At 42.4% G+C, this 25,938-nt stretch overlaps 2 protein-coding genes and 1 pseudogene across 3 annotated transcripts; 2 read left to right on the plus strand and 1 right to left on the minus strand.

Moving 5' to 3' along the window:
• The first annotated feature begins 903 nt into the window (after nucleotides 1-903).
• On the plus strand, nucleotides 904-6,002 carry LOC115152950 (aquaporin-8). Of its 2 annotated transcripts, none has more exons than XM_029697892.1 (5): nucleotides 904-1,310; nucleotides 1,834-1,960; nucleotides 4,756-4,970; nucleotides 5,264-5,395; nucleotides 5,618-6,002. In XM_029697892.1, exons 1-5 carry the CDS (start codon nucleotides 1,033-1,035, stop codon nucleotides 5,658-5,660), a joined length of 795 nt encoding a protein of 264 aa, XP_029553752.1. In that variant the 5' UTR covers nucleotides 904-1,032; the 3' UTR covers nucleotides 5,661-6,002. The 2 variants fall into 2 exon arrangements, with proteins under 2 accessions (XP_029553752.1, XP_029553751.1); XM_029697891.1 differs by having other exon boundaries at nucleotides 910-1,310; nucleotides 5,261-5,395.
• Nucleotides 6,003-6,142: 140 nt separating this feature from the next.
• On the plus strand, nucleotides 6,143-13,685 carry LOC115153661 (aquaporin-8-like; annotated as a pseudogene).
• Nucleotides 13,686-21,941: 8,256 nt separating this feature from the next.
• Nucleotides 21,942-22,770, minus strand: LOC115152951 (hemoglobin subunit beta-2). The gene is made up of 3 exons (XM_029697894.1): nucleotides 22,624-22,770; nucleotides 22,285-22,507; nucleotides 21,942-22,145 (listed from the first exon to the last, which is right to left on the minus strand). The coding sequence occupies exons 1-3, from the start codon at nucleotides 22,713-22,715 to the stop codon at nucleotides 22,017-22,019; spliced, it is 444 nt and encodes a 147-aa protein (XP_029553754.1). The 5' UTR covers nucleotides 22,716-22,770; the 3' UTR covers nucleotides 21,942-22,016.
• Nucleotides 22,771-25,938: the final 3,168 nt, after the last annotated feature.

Below are 25,938 nucleotides of genomic sequence, written 5' to 3' on the forward strand. Positions count from 1 at the left end.
GAAGGTGAATGTTGAACTTTTGTTGCACACATATCCAGATGATGCAGCGTACTCTTTTGTGCAATGATGCTATTGGTGAAATTCTGTATCCTGAAAATAATTTTTACCAGCCCACTGGTTTACCTATTTCCGATTAAACTTTTCCCATCACTGAAAGCAGATCTATAATCTGGAATGGCCTTACCAGTAGGCTCGGGCAGTATACCGTATACAGGGGTATTTGGAAACGTTTTTCAATAAATATTAATATTTGTAGATACTTTTTAAGTAAATACCTGCAGTCAACTTGTGCAATAACTTAGGAGATAAAGCAGATTGTGTTCTTAATTTCACCTGTCACATTGTCACAGCTGGTTTTGCAATTCGTTAATTTTCATTTGCGCTCGCTAGCATATTTAGCTAGCAGCCTCTATGGCAATTCGCTATTACCTGTGCTAATTTTGTTAGTATTCCGGTAATAGACGCACAATGGGCTTTTTGTGTTTTTAGCGCCCCCTTGTGTACTAAGATGATAATACCATTAATCCCAGGATGAGTAAAGACGGTATGACGATATGAAAATATGGATACCATCCAACCCTACTTACCAGTTGGTACGGGCTATACAATGTGTGAAAATAAAGATTTATATCCAACTTTTCCTGAGTTCACACCATATCTCCCTAAAGGTGCCCTGCCATCTGGGATCACGAGGTAATCTGGTGTGGCAACTACTATGGAGTATGGGGACAAGGGAGCTCCAAAAAATGTATTTCACACATTGTATAGCCCGTACGACTGGTAAGGTATTCCATCATCAGTCTGTCATGCACTACAATAGCCACTTCCGCTACAGCTAAATACGGGGATGTGTGCCAAAACATGCCATCATAGCAAAGGGAGATGGCGTTGTGGCGATACTCCCACGCATATCCTGAGACCACCCTAATGTGACGGTCCTGTCTGCACTCTTATCAGTGCATGTGTCACACTCTGGCTGACCGGTTGACAGAGCAGGTGTAAGTGACACAGAGAGCAGCAGTAGTCAGCAATATGTCTGTGATAGAGTCAAAGACGGAGCTCTTCACCGTGGCTGGGGCTGACACTGGGGACTCAGGGCCAGGTTCAGGGGTAGTCAACCCCAGGAAAATAGTCACCACCTTTGAGAGATATATCCAGCCGTGCTTGGCTGAGGTGTTAGGATGTACTCTCTTCATCTTCGTGGGATGCGGGTCTGTTATTGAGAATGCTGGCGTTCCGGGGAGCATCCAGCCCGCTCTGGCTCATGGGCTGGCGCTAGCAATTGTTATCGCTGTATTGGGAGAGATCAGGTAAGGACATGCTGGCACCTGGTAACATCTCACTCTGAGGTCAGAAAGTTTTACTATGTTTTTGTGAATTATTTGAATATAATTGTGTTCTCATGACTTTTACTGCTTTATCAGTATCAGCAATAACTCAACCAATAACCGATATTCAATAAACAGGATGAAAAGGGAATCTCATGCTGATCTGAACACTTGTGGCCATTCTTATGATGTGTCATTATTGTTACAATGTATGAAATCAACATTTGAAGCATATTTATTGGACAATCACTCTTTTGGATGCCAATTTATGATAATTCAGTGTGGAAAATTACACTTTTTTATTTCCCCACTGTAAAACAGTATATTGGCACAGATATCGGTATTAGTAAGTTTTGTCCCCCCCAAAAAATCGGAATCAGTATCGGACCCCAAGAAACATATCGGTAGGGCTCTAGTTATAACAAGTATATTAATCTCTTTTATCAGTGTGATTTTCCTAATGCATGAGTATCAGTGCTAAACATGTTATTCTGTCTGAATCCAGTGGTGGCCACTTCAACCCAGCTGTGTCTGTGAGTGTGTGCGTCAGTGGAGGACTGGACGTCATCCTACTGGGGCCGTATATACTCTCACAGATAGTGGGGGGGATGACCGGGGCTGGCTTGGCAAAGGTAAGGGGGCTTTCACATCAAGTTTGTTTAGAGCGGGGGATTTTTTTTACTCTGGAGTGATTACCCCCTAAATTCATTTTTTTTGGACAGGTGTAAATATGAACCGCACTCAGTGCGCACCAAACAACGCGCTGTGGTTCACTCAAAGTACGGTCTGTCTGATTCCATTTGTATGTGGTGTGCTTCACTGCAGGTGAGAATGCAGTATAGACCAAACAGAGGAAAATAACCAGAGACCCGCAGTATTGTTTGTTTGACGCAATGTCAAAACTTGATAGCTCTGAAACATTTTGTGAGTAGCTGTGCATTTATGAGCACATCCAGTGGAGCTGCAGGGGAGACTGAGACTGGTTGTCACACTTCTTACTGTGTATATTTCTCAATAACGGTAGATCTATATCATAAGAGACTCTTTTAAACAAGAGAGCAGGGTCTTGGGTAGCTGACTAAACTCCACTCCATGGTGAAGGAAGTATATGATGAACTCCACCAATGGAATGGAGCAGAGACCAGGCTTTGTGGAATTCAGCTCCTACTACATCGTTTCGCCCAAGGTCAATACTTAAAAAATGTTTACTTATGAAATGTTTACCTTGTACCTATGTTTGTCCTCTGTAGTTGCGTTTCTTTGTTTGCTGAAATTAATACTTTTTCTAAAAACAGTAATCAAATACAACCACTGACTGTTTTCTCATTGCTGTTGCTCTACAATGGCAACTCAGCGTAAATGAGCATGTGGCAATTGAATCTCAACAAGTCGGTGGCATTTCCTTAACATTTATTGAAAAAGTATGGATTTCAGCAAACAAAGAAAGGTGGAGTTCATCAGAAACGTCCTTCACCATGGAGTGGAAATTAGGCAGCTAGGTCTTGGGGTTGAAATGGGCACCCTTTTGGAGTTATTATCCATTGGAAATGAAGACATTTCGCCTACAGTCTTAGAAATAGTCATATTGATTTTGATAGAACAATATTCATAACACAATTCAACAGCTTAAACTTTGTAAGTAGAATTTGTTATATAATCACTCCCAATTTAGCATAAAGGCTACTTTCACTTTGGACGGGAGAGGGTCATGTCCCCCTACATTCTGAAATTGCACTTTTGTGCTCCTCTTCCAGTTTTATCATTGCAATGTGATACCAAAAAAGGCAATTCTTTAGGATCTATGTGGACGCCTCAGAGTGGTCGGGTAGGCTGTTTGGAGTTTTCAGTCAGTTGGATTTAGGACCATGCAGACACCACAAAGCGGGCAGACAGGATCTGTAAAAGGCAAAGCTTGAGGAAGGCTGGCTGGACCAGCACAGGAGAGTTGAACAGAGGCAGCTGCTGTCAGTGTGTTGCGCTTTTTCTCCGAGTTGTTAAAGCAAGCAGAGCAGAAACGGTCTACTCTTTAGTTGACTGATGTAACTGCTGTTTAACTTAATAGAAAAAAAGTTAACTGGTGTTTATTCCCAGTGTTGAGCTATTAACTAGTGTAACTGACATGTAACGTTAGATAATGTTTCATCCCCTCGCAACTGAGGTGAATTAATTAGCTAGCTAGTAGCTAACTTACCACAGCCAGGTCAGCTCTAGACTCTAGTTATCTGGCAGATAGCGATATGAGGTGGCTACTATTATTATCTAACAGCTGTTGTTTGTATGGAAATGTTTTGTAGCCTTTGTTTTGTCCTGTTTCAACAGAAGTAAATTAACTTGGCTAGCTTTCGCCAGTTGATGCATCGTTAGAGAGAGAACTGGCCAAATGTTGGCTAACGTTAGCTATTATGGTGCACAGTCAGTACACAACACTATTCTCATCATGTCTTAGCAGGATCATGTCTTAGCAGGATCTTAGCAGGATCAGATGGTGACAGGTGTCCGAGCAGGTCCAGTCTCCCGTATTCAACCAACCCATGATGAGAACCAGCCCCAGCCTCACCACTTCAACCAACCCATGATGAGAGAACCAGCCCCAGTCTCCCCACTTCAACCAACCCATGATGATGAGAACCAGGCCCAGTCTCTCATATTCAACCAACCCATGATGAGAGAACCATCCCCAGTCTCCCCTATTTCAACCAACCCATGATGATGAGAACCAGCACCAGTCTCTCATATTCAACCAACCCATGATGAGAGAACCATGCCCATTCTCCCACTTCAACCAACCCATGTTGAGAGAACCAGCCCCAGTCTCCCGTATTCAACCAACCCATGATGAGAGAACCAGCCCCAGTCTGCCCTTTTAACAGCACCTTGCAGTTATTATAGAGCGGCAATTGTGCTATTTCCTACCGCATGTTACAAAGCAAGTCAAATATGACAATAGGTACACACAAGTGATGCTCCATATGATCATAGATGTATTTAACGTGAGAATGTTTGTTCATTAAACAAATTACTTGCATCATACATAGTTTTGCGTAGTCTACGCATTTTGAAAAAAAAATTCACAAGCATTTGGATCCAAACAAAAAACATTCATAAATGGCAATATAATCCCAATGTAATCCCAATATAATCCCAATAAAACCCCAATAAAACCCCCCAAAACAATAAAACCCCAATATAATCCACAATAAAACCCCAATATAATCTCAATAAAGCTCCAGTCGAATCCCAATATAATCCCAATAAAACCCCAATATAATCCCAACAAAACCCCAATTTAATCCCAATAAACCCCCAATATAATCTCAATTAAACCCCAGTCTAATCCAAATAGAATCCCAATCTAATCCCAATCTAATCCCAATAAAACCTCAATCTAATCCTAATCTAATCGTACAGATGTTGTGATATTCCACAGGCAGTTTACTCCATCATCAGCTATGACAGTGCAGCAGGGGGAGCGTTCAACGTGGTTAAAACCAGCGGCAACATCGGCAGTGCCACTCTAGCAGAGATGGTCATGACCCTCTTCCTGTCCCTTGTGGTCTGTATGGGGGCCGTCAACGGCAGGACCCGAACCCCACTGGCCCCACTTTGCATTGGGCTCACTGTGACTGCTAACATACTGGCTGGGTAAGGGCTGAGAAAATCAATGGACACCTGTCATGGTAGATGGTGTATTGAAATGACAAGGGTTCACAGCAGAACAGGTTCAATACTATTCCTGCTTTGCCATTATCGACAATAACAAGAAATGACACAGCAGGAATAAAGAGGACATTGCCATTGACATCACTGCCTGCCTGATGATATCACTGCCTGACTGATAACGATTAATTCTACTTACTACGTGTATTGATCTGATGTAATGCATTGTTCGATCAATATAGAAACCAGATGTGTTTGTCACATTGGTCTTTTAGCAGGTCAGTATCTGGAGGGTGTATGAACCCAGCACGGGCGTTTGGCCCTGCAGTGATGGCTAACTACTGGGAGTACCACTGGATCTACTGGGTGGGACCGGTTGCAGGGGCCCTTATCACTGGCAGCTTGGTCAGGTAGGATACAGCACACCCAGCCTTCTTTACTCACCTATTTATAGATAGTATTACCCTTCTACCATAGATTGTGACCTTAGAGGCAATAAAATGGCACTGCATTTCCATACTGTTTCAGCCTGTCATACATCTTACTCTATACAGTCAGTAGAAGAGTATTGCTTCATCGCATTGTAATTTATGTATTGTTTACTATCATTGAATTCCTATTTTTGTACACAGGTTGTTGTTTGGCGACCAGAAGACACGTCTTGTTCTGAAGTAAAAGTGTTATCTTGGAGACATGGGGGCATTGTCTTCCAAAATATTGTATTTCCCTTCATAGCTTGTAGATCTTTTGTATTTCACATCTTGTCGTACACGTCATATTGTTTTGAACTGTACTGTATAACAAAAACAATTTGCATAAGTACAGTACATTCAAACCTATGGTCACGTCTGGCCATTCAATCCGTCAATCATTGTTTATGTTTGGTTCAAAGTTCTTTAATGGAAATCATGAATCATTTTTACTATTTTATTACACTATAGGTGGTGTAATAACTTTTTGAACTCAACAGACGCATTGAACTCACTGACTGATAAAATAAATTCAAAACACACTTCATCTGGCATGCATATATGATTTATTGACAATATCTAAAAATGTTTTTAATGTTTTCACATTTGTCATGCATCCCTGACATTAACAGTGTCTCAAACATAAAATACACTATATACACAGGACCAGTCAAAGGTTTGGACACAACTACTCATTCAAGGGTTTTTCTTTATTTTGACTATTTTATACATTGTAGAATAGTAGTGAAGACATAAACTATGAAATAACACATATGGAATCATGTAGTAACCAAAAAAGTGTTAAACAAATCAAAATATATTTTATATTTGAGATTCTTCGAAGTAGCCACCCACCATGTTCATCGTCTTCATCGTGTCTGTGTCAGTAATCGAGAACATTGAGTCTGCAGGCATGGTACAGCCGGCGCCGTCATGTTGGCATGCATGGATCAGATCAGGTAGGACTCACCTGTACTGACCTGGTTCATCTTTCCTGTGTGATCTTACCTCACTGTCACGACTTCCCCCGAAGTCGATGCCTCTCCTTGTTCACGCGACGTTCGGCGGTCGGCGTCGCTGGTCTTCTAGCCATCATCGATCTACTTTTCATTTTCCATTTGTTTTGTCTTGTCTTCCCACACACCTGGTTTCAATTCCATCATTACATGTTGTGTATTTAACCCTCTGTTCCCCCCATGTCCTTGTCCGGAATTGTTTATTGTAAGTGCTTGTGCACGTTATCTAGTGTGTGACGGGTTTTGTTACCCATTGATTGTTCTATTTTCCGGTGGTTTTTATTATTAAACTGCTCCGTTGGGAACACAATTTTTGCTCTCCTGCGCCTGACTTCTCTGCCGCCTGTACGCACCCTTTATTCTCACCTGGCTTTTTCTTGCAACTTGAAGCTTTGGTTGCAGAAGCTAATGGTATGCTGTATAAATTGGAATATATTTTGGAATTGAAATTTTCAGATAAAATGTATGTATGAAAAATTGTTTGTTATAGACAGAAATAATTAAATATAAATTAATTTGAATAACTAAATCAGTGTACAGGCTTTTATTTTTGTTGGGTTCTGAGAGCATGAAATATACTTATTCATGTCACTGATGGAGTGCTGAGGTTTAGAGGGTCTACACCAGAAGTGAATGGTTATAGGAGGAAGGTATATAGTGTGTGCAACTAAGCTTGGAATGTGTTGAGTACAGGGAAGCAATTACATGTGGCAGGCATTGATAATGGTAGAGAGCCATGGATTAGTGATGGAGGGGGGTTGAGGTCAGGTCAGGTCACCTTAAGGGAGAAATAAAAGTTCATGGCCCGTATCACTGGTTTCCTGCCTAGCAGTAAAGAACGATGTTTGTACAGATGGGTAGGAGGAGACTCAGCCTAACGGTTAAATATCAGTGCTTGTGAAAATGTTTATGTCTGAATGCAGCTGTATTGACCCTCTGGGCAGATTAAACTTGGTTAAGCTTTCATAATGTTTTCATGCAATTTCATGGATCCCACTTCAACCCTCCCTTCACCATCTAACTGTGTGGCGGCATGCATCTGTTCATGGTCATCCCATACCTTATCAGCCAGTTAATAGGAGGGGTGCTGGGAGCTGCCATGTCAAAGGTCAGTTGAGTTATTAATGTTCACGTGCGGTAACCTCTAATGAGCAGTTACAGTGGTACAAATGGAGAACAAATTATAATTCTATAGCGGAAAGGATATTCTCTTCCACCAGCCGGCTCTCTTTGAGCCTGGGTACAAGGTTAGGGAAAGGCATGCTTATAAAGTTAAGAAACTCAATCAATGAATCAATTCATTATATGTGTAGGCCTAGCACTTTTTATGAATAGATTTGTCACTAATGTGAAGTGGTATCCTGCTGTGCTTAGCACCTGAAACATGTAGGTCAGCAGTTGACAGTTGTATACTGTCCTTCAGATGATATCAAAGAAGAACTACACCAACGCCACCGGAGCGGCGTTTAACATCCTTCAATCAGAGGACCAGCTGGCGGGGGCAAATCTTTGGAGAGATTGCCATTACGTGACTGGTTTCCATGGTAGTGTTGCTAGGGGCAGTCAACTCAAAGAGCAAAAGCTCCATGGTACCTTTCCTGGTAGGCTGTACTGCAATCATCAACATTCTAGAAGGGTGAGCTGAGAGAATATATTAATTTAATTTTACAATATTTAAGAATATAACATCACATTTTTAAATGTGCCCTATTAAATCTAGGGCTGGTTTCACAAACAAGGCTTAAGCCTAGTCCCAGACTAAAATGCCTGTTTCAGCTGTCTTAACTCAAAGCGACGTGCACAGTCTTATTTTAAAGTAGTCGTAGATTTAGCCTGTTCTGTATTAAATAAAGCAGATTGCAAGAGGGAGGATTAGAGCTACTCCAGGACTAAATTGAAGCGGAAATTAATCCTTCAAAGAGGCAGGTTTAACTTCTGCTTAGTACTGTTTGTGAGGGAGCATGGACGATTTGGAATACCTAAATGAAGACCAACCTGCACTATACAGAGGCCAGCCAGACGAGTACTTGTGGATAGGAGTAATCCATTAAATGACTTTGATGAAATAGCTTTTCGAGACCGCTTTCGTATGTACAAAGAAAATGCATTGGAAATAATACAGTTGAAGTCATAAGTTTACATACACTTAGGTGGGAGTCATTAAAACTTGTTTTCAACAACTCCACAAATTTCTTGTTAACAAACTATAGTTTTGGCAAGTCGGTTAGGACATCTACTTTGTGCATGACACAAGTAATTTTTCCAACAATTGTTTACAGACAGATTATTTCACTTATAATTCACTGTATCACAATTCAAGTGTGTCAGAAGTTTACACTAAGTTGACTGTGCCTTTAAACAGCTTGGAAAATTCCAGAAATGTCATGGCTTTAGAAGCTTCTGATAGGCTAATTGACATGATTTGAGTCAATTGGAGGTGTACCTGTGGATGTATTTCAAGGCCTACCTTCAAACTCAGTGCCTCTTTGCTTGACATCATGGAAAAATCAAAAGAAATGAGCCAAGACCTCAGAAAAATAATTGTAGCCCTCTACAAGTCATTCATCCTTGGGAGCAATTTCCAAATGCCTGAAGGTACCATGTTATGCAAGTATAAACACCATGGGACCACACAGCCGTCATACCGCTCAGGAAGAAGATGCGTTCTGTCTCCTAGAGATGAACGTACTTTGGTGTGAAAAGTGCAAATCAATCCCAGAACAACAGCAAAGGACCTTGTGAAGATGCTGGAGGAAACAGGTACAAAAGTATCTATATCCACAGGAAAACGAGTCCTATATTGACATAACCTGAAAGGCCGCTCAGTAAGGAAGAAATCACTGCTCCAAAACCGCCATAAAAAAGCCAGACTACGGTTTGCAACTGCACATGGGGACAAAGATCATACTTTTTGGAGAAATGTCCTCTGGTCTGATGAAACAAAAATAGAACTGTTTGGCCATAATGGCCATCATTATGTTTGGAGAAAAAAGGGGGAGGCTTGCAAGGCGAAGAACACCATCACAACCTTGAAGCACAGGGGTAGCAGCATCATGTTGTGGGGGTGCTTTGCTGCAGGAGGGACTGGTGCACTTCACAAAATAGATGGCATCATGAGGTAGCAAATTGATGTGGATATATTAAAGCAACATCTCAAGACATCAGTCAGAAAGTTAAAGCTTGGTCGTAAATGGGTCTTCCAAATTAACAATGACCCCAAGCAAACTTCCAAAGTTGTGGCAAAATGGCTTAAGGACAACAAAATCTATGTATTGGAGTGGCCATCACAAAGCCCTGACCTCAATCCTATAGAAAATGTGTGGGCAGAACTTAAAAAGCATGTGTGAGCAAGGAGGCCTACAAACCTGACTCAGTTACACCAGCTCTGTCAGGAGGAATGGGCCAACATTCACCCAACTTATTGTGGGAAGCTTGTGGAAGGCTACCCGAAACGTTTGACCCAAGTTGAACAATTTAAATGCAAAGCTACCAAATACTAATTCAGTGTATGTAAACTTCTTACTCACAGGGAATGTGATGAAAGAAATAAAAGCTGAAATAAATATTTCTCTACTATTATTCTGACATAATAACATTTGGAGTTTTAAGACATTGTTGCCCAGTTTCAGAGAGGACAACGTAGTGGACCACTACTTGGTGACAGTGGATATGGTCAGAGTAACTTTTTATTCTCTCCACACATAAATCCCACAACAGCTGAGCAGCAAAGATACAACAGAGCTCATATCTGCACGAGAGCGATGGTGAAGCATATGTTTGGAGTATGGAAAAATCGATTCCAGTGTTTACTCAATACACTTCGTTTCAAGCCATGAAGATGCTGCAAGGTGATCATTGCTACAGCTGTGCGGCACAACTACCTGAAGTAGCATTGCTGTCCTGATCCTCCAATGGAAGATCAGGGTACACACTCACTGTGCACTGGCTCTTCCAACCTGTTCAGATTCCTTTCCTCTGGAAAAAGAACACCATTAGAAGCGCAAATAATCTCATGGTCCTTAGAATGAAAGAAGAATAAAGATTGACACAGACAGTGGAATATATTTACCAAAGTAAGTAACCAATTTACTTTCTTTGGTATATGTACCATTTGTGCTCAGTTCTTCATCTGAACTGTCCAAATGGTCATCGTCTGGTGTACCATCCAGAGGTTGGTCATCGTCTGGTATACCATCCAGAGGTTGGTCATCGTCTGGTAAACCATCCAGAGGTTGGTCATCGTCTGGTAAACCATCCAGAGGTTGGTCATCGTCTGGTATACCATCCAGAGGTTGGTCATCGTCTGGTATACCATCCAGAGGTTGGTCATCATCTGGTAAACCACCCAGAGGTTGGTCATCGTCTGGTATACCATCCAGAGGTTGGTCATCGTCTGGTAAACCATCCAGAGGTTGGTCATCGTCTGGTATACCATCCAGAGGTTGGTCATCGTCTGGTAAACCATCCAGAGGTTGGTCATCGTCTGGTATACCATCCAGAGGTTGGTCATCGTCTGGTAAACCATCCAGAGGTTGGTCATCGTCTGGTAAACCATCCAGAGGTTGGTCATCGTCTGGTAAACCATCCAGAGGTTGGTCATCGTCTGGTATACCATCCAGAGGTTGGTCATCGTCTGGTAAACCATCCAGAGGTTGGTCATCGTCTGGTATACCATCCAGAGGTTGGTCATCGTCTGGGATACCATCCAGAGGTTGGTCATCGTCTGGTATACCATCCAGAGGTTGGTCATCGTCTGGGATACCATCCAGAGGTTGGTCATCGTCTGGTAAACCATCCAGAGGTTGGTCATCGTCTGGTAAACCATCCAGAGGTTGGTCATCGTCTGGGATACCATCCAGAGGTTGGTCATCGTCTGGTATACCATCCAGAGGTTGGTCATCATCTGGTATACCATCCAGAGGTTGGTCATCATCTGGTAAACCATCGAGAGGTTGGTCATCGTCTGGTAAACCATCCAGAGGTTGGTCATCGTCTGGTAAACCATCCAGAGGTTGGTCATCGTCTGGTATACCATCCAGAGGTTGGTCATCGTCTGGTAAACCATCCAGAGGTTGGTCATCGTCTGGTAAACCATCCAGAGGTTGGTCATCGTCTGGTAAACCATCCAGAGGTTGGTCATCGTCTGGTATACCATCCAGAGGTTGGTCATCGTCTCGTAAACCATCCAGAGGTTGGTCATCGTCTGGTATACCATCCAGAGGTTGGTCATCGTCTGGTAAACCATCCAGAGGTTGGTCATCGTCTGGTAAACCATCCAGAGGTTGGTCATCGTCTGGTAAACCATCCAGAGGTTGGTCATCGTCTGGTAAACCATCCAGAGGTTGGTCATCGTCTGGTAAACCATCCAGAGGTTGGTCATCGTCTGGTAAACCATCCAGAGGTTGGTCATCGTCTGGTATACCATCCAGAGGTTGGTCATCGTCTGGTATACCATCCAGAGGTTGGTCATCGTCTGGTAAACCATCCAGAGGTTGGTCATCGTCTGGTAAACCATCCAGAGGTTGGTCATCGTCTGGTAAACCATCCAGAGGTTGGTCATCGTCTGGTAAACCATCCAGAGGTTGGTCATCGTCTGGTAAACCATCCAGAGGTTGGTCATCGTCTGGTAAACCATCCAGAGGTTGGTCATCGTCTGGTATACCATCCAGAGGTTGGTCATCGTCTGGTATACCATCCAGAGGTTGGTCATCGTCTGGTATACCATCCAGAGGTTGGTCATCGTCTGGGATACCATCCAGAGGTTGGTCATCGTCTGGTATACCATCCAGAGGTTGGTCATCGTCTGGGATACCATCCAGAGGTTGGTCATCGTCTGGTAAACCATCCAGAGGTTGGTCATCGTCTGGTAAACCATCCAGAGGTTGGTCATCGTCTGGGATACCATCCAGAGGTTGGTCATCGTCTGGTATACCATCCAGAGGTTGGTCATCGTCTGGTATACCATCCAGAGGTTGGTCATCGTCTGGTATACCATCCAGAGGTTGGTCATCGTCTGGTAAACCATCCAGAGGTTGGTCATCGTCTGGGATACCATCCAGAGGTTGGTCATCGTCTGGTATACCATCCAGAGGTTGGTCATCGTCTGGTATACCATCCAGAGGTTGGTCATCGTCTGATATACCATCCAGAGGTTGCTGGTGCTCTATTATTCCAGACAGCAAGTCACTCAATTCATCAGTCTTGTCTTTTTTTGGTAGTCCACCACCAGTAGTAAATCGCTCTCTTCTGATCTCTGCGTTCTCTCTTTTTAAAGCCAGTTTAATGTCATTCCACAGAGTATTTAAAGGCAGATATCATTCAATATAAGTGATGTCACAAAAATATGAATATGAGAAATGTGAAATACTGATAATAATGAAGATATCTCACCTGACGTTGTTGTACTCTTCTTGTGGTTACATTTTCATTTGCATTGAATTCACTGCAAATTGCAGCCCAACCACTCTTTTTATTTTGCCCAGTAGCAGCAGTATGGTTTTTACCTTCAATAACTGGATGGATTGACAAAATTAGTTTTAGTATAGTTTTTTCATACTCACTAAGGTTTTTGAACTAATTATTTTTGCCTCTGCCATTGTGTTGTCTCAAGATTCACACCAGTAATAGTGTTTTCTATTCCATTCCGGGTTTTTATGAGCACCATTAGACCAACAGCATGTGCTCATACTTAACCTAATCAGGCTTAACCTAGGTGTTCTCATTTAGGCTTACTTACCTTATTACTCCATGACTCCATAGTCTCCAACTAACTAAGCCAAATTTAAGCCACGTTCATGAAAGATACTTAAATGTCCTAGTTTAACTAGTACACATTAAGGCCTACTCTTGGCTTTATCTAAGCCCTGTCTCTGAAACTGGCCCTAGCTAGACTATTACAACACCCACATGCTCAGAAATCACCAATAGTCTGTTTCATTAACATTGTCAAGTTTGTATCATGTGCCTGATAATGTCCCCTTTACCAAACAGCATGTCTGTGTAGACTCTTATCCTAGATTTTTGTGTGTGCAGCAGTTAACCAGTTTGTGTGCTGGTGCAGAAGGGATGTGTTTGGGACCTGTCTGAAGCCAGCCAGGGCTCTGGGGCCAGCAGTGATGGCCAACTACTGGACCTACCATCGGGTTTACTGGGCTGGTCCTATCGCAGGAGGTCTACTGGCATGTTTTCGTTTCTTGATTCAAATTCCATTTTGAAGGTAACGAGTTCAAATGTATTAGAAACATCTATAGATCCTTCTACAGTGTGGTTGATATACTGTATACTGAAGACCGAATTTAGCAAGTTGACTATGTAAAGGTAAATGTGGAGACGTAAAAGGCTTAATACAGAGCTTTCTGGATACAGGTGGTGTAAAAATGCAAAGGCTAATAGCACCAAGGACTAAAAGGCCAAGGCCAATAGCATGGTGGCTAAAGAGCATTGCTAAAAGGCAAATGTTCAAAAATTGCAATTATGCTGTGCCCTGGACACCATATGCGAATTGATTGCCCCCCATTTATCTTCATGCTTAACACCCCGGCCATCCTACAATCTAAGCTTGATGCTCTCAATCTCACACAAATGATCAATGAACCCACAAGGTACAACCCCAAATCCGTAAACACGGGCACCCTCATAGATATCATCCTAACCAACCTGCCCTCCAAATACACCTCTGCTGTCTTCAACCAGGATCTCAGCGATCACTGCCTCATTGCCTGCGTCCGTAATGGGTCTGCGGTCAAGCGACCACCCCTCATTACTGTCAAATGACATCACTACTGGCTCCGGGGCATGGATCATCACTGGAGGCTTCGTGCCATGGATCATCACTGGAGGCTTCGTGCCATGGATCATCACTACAGGCTCCAGGGCATGGATCATCACTGGAGGCGTCGTGCCATGGATCATCCCTAGAGGCTTCGTACGTGGAGCCGGAACAGGTCTCACCGGACTGAGGAGACGAACTGGCAGCCTGGTGCGTGGAGCTGCCACAGGGCTTACCAGGCTGGGGAGACACACTGGAAACCTGGTGCGTGGAGCAGGCACAGGGCATACCAGGCTGGAGAGACGCACTGGAGGCCGGGTGCATGGAGCAGGCACAGGATATACTGGGCCGTGGAGGCACACTGGAGGTCTGGAGCCTTCTCTGTACAGCCTTCTCTGTAGCTCAGTTGGTAGAGCATGGTGTTTGCAACGCATGGTGTTTGCAACGCCAGGGTTGTGGGTTCGATTCCCACGGGGGGCCATGTATGAAATGTATGCATTCACTTCTGTAAGTCGCTCTGGAGAAGAGCGTCTGCTAAATGACAAAAATGTAAAAAAATGGAGCGTAGGGCTGGTACAGCCCGTCCTGGCATGATGCTCACTTTAGCCCGGCAAGTGCGGGGCACAGGCACAGGACGCACTGGGCTGTGAAGGCTCACTGGCGACACAGCGTGTAGAGCCGGCGCAGGATATCCTGGACCGAGGAGGCGTACTGGAGGCCAGGAGCGCTGAGCCGGCACAACCCGTCCTGGCTGAATGCCCACTCTAGCTCGGCAAATGCAGGGCGCAGGCACAGTGCGCACCGGGCTATGAATGTGCACTGGAGATACAATGCGCGTTACCGCATAACACGGTGCCTGACTGGTCACACGCTCCCCACGGGGAGTTGGCTCAGGTCTAAACCCTGACTCCTCCAATCTCCCCGTGTGCCCCACCCAAAAAAAATAATTGGGGGAGCTGCCTCTTGGTCTTCTGTTGTTATTCTAATTCTTCGTATCGTCGCCGTTGCTGCCTCCATCTGCTCCCTTGAACGGCGATACTCTCCAATCCGCGTCCAGGGCCCTTCTCCATTCATAATTTCCTCCCAAGTCCACTCATCTTGGCCACGCTGCTTGGTCCGTTTTTGGTGGGATCTTCTGTCACGTCCGTCGTAAGAAGGCGACCAAGGTGAAGCGTGGTAGGCGAACATTTTTTCTTTATTAAAAACAAACACTGTCAAAACAACAAAAACAATAAAGCACAAACGAAACGTGAAGTAAATGGTGTGCTCACAGACAACTAACCAAAAAACAAGATCCCACAAAAGCCCAGTGGGAAAAGGCTGCCTAAATATGATCCCCAATCAGAGACAACGAAAGACAGCTGCCTCTGATTGGGAACCATATCAGGCCAACATAGAAAATCAAAACATAGATATACATAATCTAGAATGCCCACCCAAATCACACCCTGACCTAACCAAATAGAGAAATAAAAAGTCTCTCTACGGTCAGGGCGTGACACCATCCAACTACCTCATCACCATATTGTTATTTATTTTATTTATTTTGCTCATTTGCACCCCAGTACCGCTACTTGCACACTCATCTTCTGCACATCTATCAACCCAGTGTTTAATTTGCCATACTGTAATAATTTTGCCACTGTGGCCTATTTATTGCCTCACCCCCCTTATCCTACCTCATGTGCACACACTCTATAGGCTTTCTCTATTGTATTATTGACTGTATGTTTTTGTTCATTCCATGTGTAACTCTGTGTTGTTGTTTGTGTCGCACTGCTTTGCTTTATCTTGGCCAGGTCGCAGTTGTCAATGAGAATTTGCTCTCAACTAGCCAGCTGGTTAAATAAAGGTGAAATAAAAAAATAAAAAATATAAAAATGCTTCTAGGCCTCAAGACTATATAGTCATTCTGATTTATGTAAACATCATTACAGACTTTGGTAGATATGAAACTGATAGAACTTGCAGATGAACAATGACAACAGTTAAACTTCTGCTACTTTGTCATGTTATCTGGAACAGAGTGGTGTTCAGCATTTTAGCAAGTTCAAGGTTGTATTGTTAGTTCCTGAGGCCTAGAATTATGTCCTGGTCTTCACTAGTTACCACAGCCACAAAGTCATAATTATGGCTAAACCCCGCCTATTTCTACAGTTTCTTAAAAGTTTAACCCTAACCACACAGCACATTTTTGTTTTCTTGAATTTTTATCATATAGCCAATTTTGACTTTGTGGTAACTAGTGACAACATCTGAGTCAAAGAGATTTATGGAAAACCACTTTTATACGTTAGACCGTTTGAAATTAAGTTTAATCAATTAGACAGTCAGGCAGGCAGGCTAACCATATTAGGCAGGCAGGCTAATTACACTGAACAAAAATGTAAACGCAACATGTAAAGTGTTGGTCTCTTGTTTCATGAGCTGAAATAAAAGATCCCAGAAATGTTCCCTACCGCATTAAGCTTATTTCTCTCACATTCTGTGCACAAATTTGTTTACATCTCTGTTTGTGAGCATTTCTCCATTGCCAAGATATCCATCAACCTGATAGGTGTGGCATATCAAGAAGCTGATTAAACAGCACGATCATTACACAGGTGCACCTTCTGCTGGGGACTGAAGCGTGCATGAGAGCAACAGCTGTTAACGCTCTCCGTAGTTGATGTGAGCAAGACCTTAAAACAGGTCAACATTCACAAGGCTGCTGGGCCAGACGGATTGACGTGTACCAAGAACATGCGCGGACCCACTGGCAAGTGTCTTCATTGACATTTTCAACCTCTCCCTGACCGAGTCTGTAATACCTACATGTTTCAAGCAGACCACCATAATCCCTGTGCCCAAGAAAGCAAAGGTAACCTGCCTAAATGACCACTGCCCCGTAGCATTCACATCGGTAGCCATGAAGTGCTTTAAAAGGCTGGTCATGGCTCACATCAACACCATCATCCCGGAAACCCTAGACCCACTCCAATTCGCATTATCGCCCTAACAGATTCACAGATGATACAATCTCAATCGCACTCCTCACTGCCCTTTCCCACCTTGACAAAAGGAACACCTATGTGTGAGAATGCTGTTCATTGACTACAACTGGTGTGGCTGAAATAGACAAATCCACATATTTGAAGGGGAGTCCACATACTTTTGTATATATAGTGTAGTTCCTACATGATAGAACACTTGCTTTGTTATCTAACTGATCTTGTGTCCTTTCTGTCATCCTTTGAACCCATTCTCGCCACTATATTAATTTTGTACTTTTAAAGTGTTTTACATGTTGCCAAAGTCCAGGGACAGCATTATCACCACAGTTCAAGAATTACCCACGTGAGCCAAATTACACAGTAAACAAGAATCACCTGCCTCCAACCAAATTCTGAATAATTTGGTCCAGGACATTTTTTTACCTCGAAGTGAAGAATGTAAATGATTATTTTTACTGTTTTGGACAGGCATGTAATACAGGCTACAAAGTATAAATAACTCTGATTTCCTTTCGTGTCACCGTGTTTTATTTCATTTTTTATTCACTGCTGATTTAAATGTTGATTCTTGGCACATTCAATTAATTAATGTCCTATCAATTTAAAAAATGAACACGCAGGCATGTTTATCACTGCACGAATGACGCTCGAGAAGTTTCCAGATATAAAGGAGCTTAATGTGGAGTCAGTAATGGGTGGAGGGTCTTGTTGTAGATTACACAGATGCGTGTTTGTTGCAGATAACACGTCAGAGGGTGGGAAAACATGGTCCCGATTTTTATGATTGTAACTAAAAGTTTATTTCTCACGCTTTTAATTAGGCCTAAGGAAATCTCAAACGATGGCATCAAATTGATCTGAAATTACAGCCCATCAACTACGGCACAGGTGCACTCTCAGGAGGCAGGGTTGGAATGAACTAATGCCATACATTTTAGAGTAGTCAAAAGTTAGTGTTTGGTCCCATATTCCTAGCACGCAATGTGACAACAAACGTGTTGGATACGTTTGCAGTTTGTTTTGGTAGTGTTTTGGATTATGTGTTGCCAACACAATCTCACATTCAATTCATTTTCGTGCGTTTTTGTGTGGCTTAATTCGTGCGAAAAGACACAAATGTAACCAGTACGCTACACACAAGCCTTTGCAAAAACCATAGACACGATAGCCTATATTTCATTTTCTTCTTCTTTATGGCTAATTCAACGTTATGAATATACAGAAATTATTTCTTTATTTAACCCTGTTTTAAAATATGTAATTGTATGCGTATATGTAGTGTTTTAAACTTGGTGAACAGAATTTGTGAGAAAATAAACACATTTACGTGCGACTTAATTCGTGGGAAAAAATGTATTATTAATATCAATGCTGTTTTCTATGCTTGATTTCAATAATACTTTGGGATACTGGTGCACTTGTCATCAGAAAGGCCCTTTTTTCGTGTAGGCAACAGTACACGGTTTTCTTCATAACGCATTTATTACGTTAAACAGGTTATTGTAAAATAATGAGTTATGTTGGCTTACACTTATGGCACATCCAAGGCCTTTCCATGATGATTATTACGGTCATGTCAATCATGTTATATACTTAGGCTACTGTAGCGCGTTCAACCAGTTAGTAAGTCAGAAATTTCATTTTCCTAGTGCCGACTAGGACTTGAATGATGTATTATGCTGGCTTCACATTCGTGTGAGAAATAGAAAAATGGGCAGTTGAGACTCCGACATGATTGTATTCAAGTGCTTTTGAAGTCGGAACAATTCTTAAACCAATAAGATTGGCAACATCCTTTTCTCATTTCCCACTTGTAATTCCTATTTGGAGGGTCATTCAAGTGAAATTTCCCAGTCGGAACTAGGAATTTCCGAGAAAACCAATAGCACGTGAACGAGGCATTAGTATGTGTAATAGACAACAGTAGGGTCTGGGTCGCGGCGTGTCCAGCCCTCATACCCATTCACCACCACCGCGGAGTGAGTCAGTATCATACTGTGTCCGTGCAGTCACTACTAGTATAGTTGTTGTTTGTGAAGTAAGTATGGTGATTATTATTAAGGTTCTGGTCGTCTGAGATACAGGCTATTACAGCAAACAATATAACTATAGAATTAAGAAACTAAAGGAAATAAAGTATTAATGAAATAAATGCAAAAAATTAAATATAACATTAACAAATGTTTGGTTGCTTTAAGACTAATAAGTCATGTCTACACAATAATATTTTTCAAGGAGCGGTTCCAATGTTTAGCCTACATACATAGCCTACATCTGTCTTCAGATTTATTTTATTGGTGATTTTTCCATTAAATACATTTCTTTCAATCTACCAAGCCACTCTTCCGTAGTATGAATGTCCTCATTTAACCAATGCTCTTTGATACATGTGACAACAATTTTGGACCCCCTTGTGGCCCCCCTAAATGTGGAGTAGGAAATAATTTTTACATAACACATTTTTGCTATCTTTCTTTTTTTACATCCTTTATTAGACAGTGGCAACGCGGAACACTAATTTAACCCACACATTTTCTAGAGGGACGGCTTTAGGCGGTATCGTACCACATGCTTTATCGTACCACATGCAAAACGATATGACAACAATAAGTCTAATGTAACTGTCCCCTCTAACAGTACAACTGGCCCCAGCTTGGCCCCCCCAGTTGAAATGGTCTAGAACCGCCACTGCATCTTCAAGCCAATGTATTGCAGAGCGCGTTCCAGCTCGTCAACACAATAGGCTGCAGGGGACGTTACTTTCTGGGTTGTTCGGTTTATATAAGAATATTAAATTAATCTAAGAAACGCATTTCCAGGCAGTTTGAATGTATATTCTTCTTCTGTGCAGAATCTGTGTATGTTGACCTACAACACAAATGCGCATCATGACTTCAACCAAGGCAACTTGGAACGTACCCGATCCTCCCATGCGATCATCCTCTTTCCCGGTAAGTGAAGTATGCAATGAAACAATGTGGTTGTAATCGCTAGTATGTAATGGAGATTGATTTATAGCTTTTTACGACATTTATCAACCCACTATGCATTTTTCACTGATCTGTCAAGGTTTTCAAAATGACCTTCTGCTAAATGACCTTCAACCGTATATGGACCTTGAAACTTGGCTTGAAATGGAGAACAAACAATTGGCAGCAGAGCAAGAAACTGGTCACCTGGACTAAAGTGACGAGGCTCAGCTCGTCGATCAAATTTGCCATTTATCCTCCCCTGTGAAGATGATAGCTTCTTGATAGCTTCTCTTTAGCCATCTCACCAGCAGCGTACAGACGTCGCCGGATATCACAACCGGCAGTGATCGGGAGTCCGACAGTGCGGCGCACAATTGGCTCAGCGTCGTCCGGGTTTAGGGGAGGGTTTGGCAGGGGTAGGTCGTCATTGTAAACATAATTTGTTTTTAACTGACTTGCTTAGTTAAATATAGGTTAAATAAAAATAAAATAGTTGCTAACAGCGGAGTTGTGACTTGATATTAGGAGATGGGGAAAAGACAGAATGAAGACCAACAACATTTGGTCGGTTCTTTACGAATAGAATGATTTCTAAAATGAAGAACCTGATATCGCTATACCGAGAAAATGTTATGTCACTTTCTTCATGAAGGTGTTACGTATGTGGCAGCAAATATATGGCTTCTCCTACACCTCCCTGGGGGATGAGGAGGAATCATCTAGTAGGGAACAGTACAGGCACAATGGAGAGACCTATGGTTATACATTTTATTAGGATGTTTTCATTAAATTGAATGTAAAGGCATAGATATGCCTTTTACTCATAGATTTTCTCAGATCATGTGTGGGCCTACTGTATGTGGTTAAAGATAACACTAGGTGTTCCCATTTTTATATTCTAAAACCTCACGTAGGATCATAGGTGAAGAAGCCAGCTGCTGCAGAGGCCTGCATGGACTAGGTTGCTGTGGGTCATGTAGGCTACTGCAATCATATAGCTCATGTAGGGATCTGGTATAGGAAACTTGAATCTCATCCCTTTATTATAAAAAAATGGGACCAATATGTCAAACTTTTTTTTAATGAATATGGGGCAGTTTGCTACACCAAACAAACTAGCGTTTGCTCAATGTACAAGTGTAGGTCAATTGTATCAAACAAAACGGAAAACAATCTTAAAGGGGATTAAACATTTCTGGAATTATGTTTTACATAACGGATATGAATATGACAACTGCTACAGTACACTCATGTCAATATAAGGTAAATAGTTTTGACAAATGCATATTAACTGTTAAAGACTCAAAGGTCAATAATGAAGAAAAAAAAGTTTTGTGAACAAAAATGTAAATTGCGCATTCCATCCATGATGCGTCTATGTTCGTTTTATGGTCCAAGTTTTCTTATTAGTTAAAAACAATACAGTGGTCACTTCATAGTTTTGTTTTTGTACCTTTTATATGTTAATTAACATATTGTGTGTCACGTGTTTTACAGCCAGCGACATTATACAATTCAGCCGGGCCAACTCTGTAAGCTTGTAGGCAATGTGCATCCATTCGCCAACTTGTTCATCTTGGCTAATGTATTATTTATAATGTGTAGATATAACATCTATTAATGAAATAACCATTGAAAACATTGAAACCTTTAAAGTTGTCTTATTCTATTATATTATAGGCCCATATGGATACAATTACGCACGAGTAAAATGAACATACAAAATCAACAAACAGATGCTTCTATGCTTCTTTTATTTTTTAATTGAGGAGTGAAACACATGTCTCCTCTGTCAGGTATGGAGGACTGACTCTAGTGGTACTGCCTGCCCAGAGCGGACACCACCACAGACAAGAACTTCTGGAAGGAGGCCTGATACTCGGGGGTGAAGGCGGTGCCCATCCTCGCAGCGATGACAATGGTCAGACAGTCAGACAACAGCTTTAAAAGAGAACAAACCAAAGCAGAACTGAGATGTTTAGAATGTCTTTGGGGGTAGCTTGATCGAGTGGTGCAATGACATAATATACTATACTTTGCACGCGCAAAAAGTGCACTTCAAGGTTCTTTTGTATCTTACCTTGAAGTTGTCGGGATCCACGCGTAGTTTCTCGGAGTGCAGAATGCTCAGCTCGGCGTAGGTATTCTTTATGTCGTCCATGTTCTTCAGCGCTCTTTCCAGACCGCGCAGCACCGTGGTGCCGTGCTTAGCGATCAGAGGGTTGTTCATGATGGCCTCTGCGTTGTACAGGTTGCCGAAGGCCCCGAAGTACCTCTGGGTCCAGGGGTAAACGATCAGACACCTGAGGGGAGCGGAGAGAACAGTGTGAGGCTGAACAACAACATAACATGACGAAGAAGATGAAGATTAAGGGGACTAACACTCCAAATCAAATTAAAGTTACGTTTATTGTCTTACCTTGACAGGCACTTTGGGCCAACGTCGTCATAGTCTAGCTTGGAGAAGATGTCGGAGATGGATGCGCGCTCTTCATCTGTCCACACAACCATGTTTGCTCGTGATGATTTAGCTTAGATGCTAGTGAGAATCAGAATTATGAACAAATTCGGAAAAATCTTTCTTTTTATGGTATTTTTGCACACCGCCCCCAAGACGAAAACGTGAATGTGATTGGTTGGAGGTAACCCATGTTTTAGATAATACATTGTTGAACATTGGGCCCTCATTTAGGACAAAAGGCCTACTATCAAGCGGTTTTTCGTAAAACTGCAAAAAACCAAACATTTCTGAAACCAAAAATAGATCATGTGGGTAACCTGCAAAATATTGGAGGTTTACATATGCAGTAGCCTATTTAGTAATACAGGCCTACTCTCCATTAGTCTATTTCGCCATAATTTGGGGATTTTGAATAATTGTCATTGCATTTGAATGAGTTCGCATTGATAATCATTAATAAGTCGAGATGTATGTATGATAATGTATGACATTGGCATGGCATTGGTTTCATTGCAACCCTGCATCCTGATGGTGCCCTTGTTCCATAGTTGAAATAACAAGGGCATGGGCTATAATTCAGTCGCTCTGGATAAAAGCGTCGCTAAATGACTAAAATGTAAACATTTTAATGAAATGAAAGCGTTACAAATAAAATGTTTGTTACAATCCAAAAATAGGGACCAGGTTTTCCTATCTTCTGACGTGTTATCTGCAACAAACACGCATCTGTGTAATCTCCTACAACAAGACCCTCCACCCATTACTGACTCCACATTAAGCTCCTTTAGGGGGGAGTAGGGTAAATTGAGCCATTTTTCACAATCAGGGTCACTCCATCAAGGGAAATATAGTTTTATTTCTAACAAAGATATCTAAGTATTTTTCAGCATGTTGTGTATCCCTAGAAATAATCAGCGTTCATGTCAACATTACAGTGTTTAAAACATAGTTTGTCCAAAAAAAGTGGTTTATTGGCATAATTTAGTGGAAGTGGATGGCTGCAAACTTTCTACTTTTAAACTTGGACAAAACAGAGATGCTTGTTCTAGGTCCCAAGAATCAAAGAGATCTTCTGTTGAATCTGACAATTAATCTTGATAGTTGTACAGTCCTCTCAAATAAAACTGTGAAGGACCTTGGCGTTACTCTGGACCCTGATCTCTCTTTTGACGAACATATCAAGACTGATTCAAGGACAGCTTTTTTCCATCTACGTAACATTGCAAAAATCAGAAATTTTCTGTCCGAAAATAATGCAGAAAAATTAATCCATGATTTTGTCACTTCTAGGTTAGACTACTGCAATGCTCTACGTTCTGGCTACCTGGATAAAGCACTAAATAAACTTCAGTTAGTGCTAAATACAGCTGCTAGAATCCTGACTACAACCAAAAAAATGTGATCATATTACTCCATTGCTAGCCTCCCTACAATGGCATCCTGTTATGGCAAGGGCTGATTTCAAGGTTTTACAGCTAACCTACAAAGCATTACATGGGCTTGCTCCTACCTATCTTTCCGATTTGGTCCTGCCGTACAAACCTGCACGTACGCTACGGTCACAAGACGCAGGCCTCCTTACTGTCCCTTGAATTTCTAAGTAAACAGCTGGAGGCAGGGCTTTCTCCTATATAGCTCCATTTTTATGGAATGGTCTGCCTACCCATGTGAGAGACGCAGACTCGGTCTCAATCTTTAAGTCTTTATTGAAGACTCATTTCTTCAGTAGGTCCTATGATTGAGTGTAGTCTGGCCCAGGAGTGTGAAGGTGAACGGAAAGGTACTGGAGCAACGAACCGCCCTTGCTGTCTCTGCCTGGTCGGTTCCCCTCTCTCCACTGGGATTCTCTGCTTCTGACCCTATTAAGGAGGCTGAGTCACTGGCTTACTGGTGCTCTTCCATGCCGTCCCTAGGAGGGGTGCGTCACTTGAGTGGGTTGAGTCACTGACGTGGTCTTCCTGTCTGGGTTGGCGCCCCACCTTGGGTTGTGCCGTGGCGGAGATTTGTGGGCTATACTCGGCCTCAGGATGGTAAGTTGGTGGTTGAAGATATCCCTCTAGTGGTGTGGGGGCTGTGCTTTGGCAAAGTGGGTGAGGTTATATCCTGCCTGTTTGGCCCTGTCCGGGGTTATCATCGGATGGGGCCACAGTGTCTCCTGACCCCTCCTGTCTCAGCCTCCAGTATTTATGCTGCAGTAGTTTATGTGTCGGGGGCCAGGGTTAGTCTTTTATATCTGGAGTTTTTCTCCTGTCTTATCCGATGTCCTGTGTGAATTTAAGTATGCTCACTCTAATTCTCTCTTTCTCTCTAATTCTTTCTTTCTCTTGGAGGACCTGAGCCCTAGGACCATGCCTCAGGACTACCTGGCATGATGACTCCTTGCTGTCCCCAGTCCACCTGGCCGTGCTGCTGTTCCAGTTTCAACTGTTCTGCCTGTGGCTATGGAACCCTGACCTGTTCACCGGACATGCTACCTGTTCCAGACCTGCTGTTTCCGACTCTCAAGAGACAGCAGGAGCGGTAGAGATACTCTGAATGATCGGCTATGAAAAGCCAACTGACATTTACTCCTGAGGTGCTGACCTGTTGCACCCTGGACAACTACTGTGATTATTATTATTTGACCATGCTGGTCATTTATGAACATTTGAACATCTTGGCCATGTTCTGTTATAATCTCCACCCGGCACAGCCAGAAGAGGCCCGGCCACCCCTCATAGCCTGGTTCCTCTCTAGGTTTCTTCCTAGGTTTTGGCCTTTCTAGGGAGTTTTTCCTAGCCACCGTGCTTCTACACCTGCATTGCTTGCTGTTTGGGGTTTTAGACTGGGTTTCTGTACAGCGCTTTGAGATATCAGCTGATGGAAGAAGGGCTATATAAATACATTTGATTTGATTTGATGATTTACCCCGGGTATGGGACAGGATTAAGAAAGCCACCTTCAAATTTCTGTACTGAATGAAATGTTACCAATACCTTTTTTTTTAATTCCCAAAGACAATCAAAATAGCTTTTTTTGTTTTTGAATCATTTTAATAGAATAGGCATATTTTAACACAGGCTTAACACCTAACAAACACTTTGTACTTAAAAAAAAAACACTTTTAACATGTATTGCATTATGCCTGGGAAGAAAACACTTATGTTTGCTTAGCTTGCCATTGGCTGAACCTTTGGCTCAACTTAGCCCATGGCCATTGACTCAACTTACCCCAAGGCAAACATTTCAACTATATAGGGTCCCTTGTGGCTCAATTGGTAGAGCATGGTGCTT

This window comes from Salmo trutta, chromosome 18, assembly GCF_901001165.1.
Source record: "Salmo trutta chromosome 18, fSalTru1.1, whole genome shotgun sequence".
Taxonomy (NCBI): domain Eukaryota; kingdom Metazoa; phylum Chordata; class Actinopteri; order Salmoniformes; family Salmonidae; genus Salmo; species Salmo trutta.

Bases quoted from the DNA above. Each gene is read 5' to 3' on its own strand.
- LOC115152951 (XM_029697894.1), bottom strand. From the start codon at position 22,715: ATGGTTGTGTGGACAGATGAAGAGCGCGCATCCATCTCCGACATCTTC. The intron at 22,508-22,623 runs GTAAGACAATAA...CGCTCCCCTCAG, and splicing joins GGCCCAAAGTGCCTGTCAAG to GTGTCTGATCGTTTACCCCT. The intron at 22,146-22,284 runs GTAAGATACAAA...TCTCTTTTAAAG, and splicing joins TGGATCCCGACAACTTCAAG to CTGTTGTCTGACTGTCTGAC.
- LOC115152950 (XM_029697891.1), top strand. From the start codon at position 1,033: ATGTCTGTGATAGAGTCAAAGACGGAGCTCTTCACCGTGGCTGGGGCT. The intron at 4,971-5,260 runs GTAAGGGCTGAG...TTGGTCTTTTAG, and splicing joins ACTGCTAACATACTGGCTGG to CAGGTCAGTATCTGGAGGGT. The intron at 5,396-5,617 runs GTAGGATACAGC...TTTTGTACACAG, and splicing joins ATCACTGGCAGCTTGGTCAG to GTTGTTGTTTGGCGACCAGA.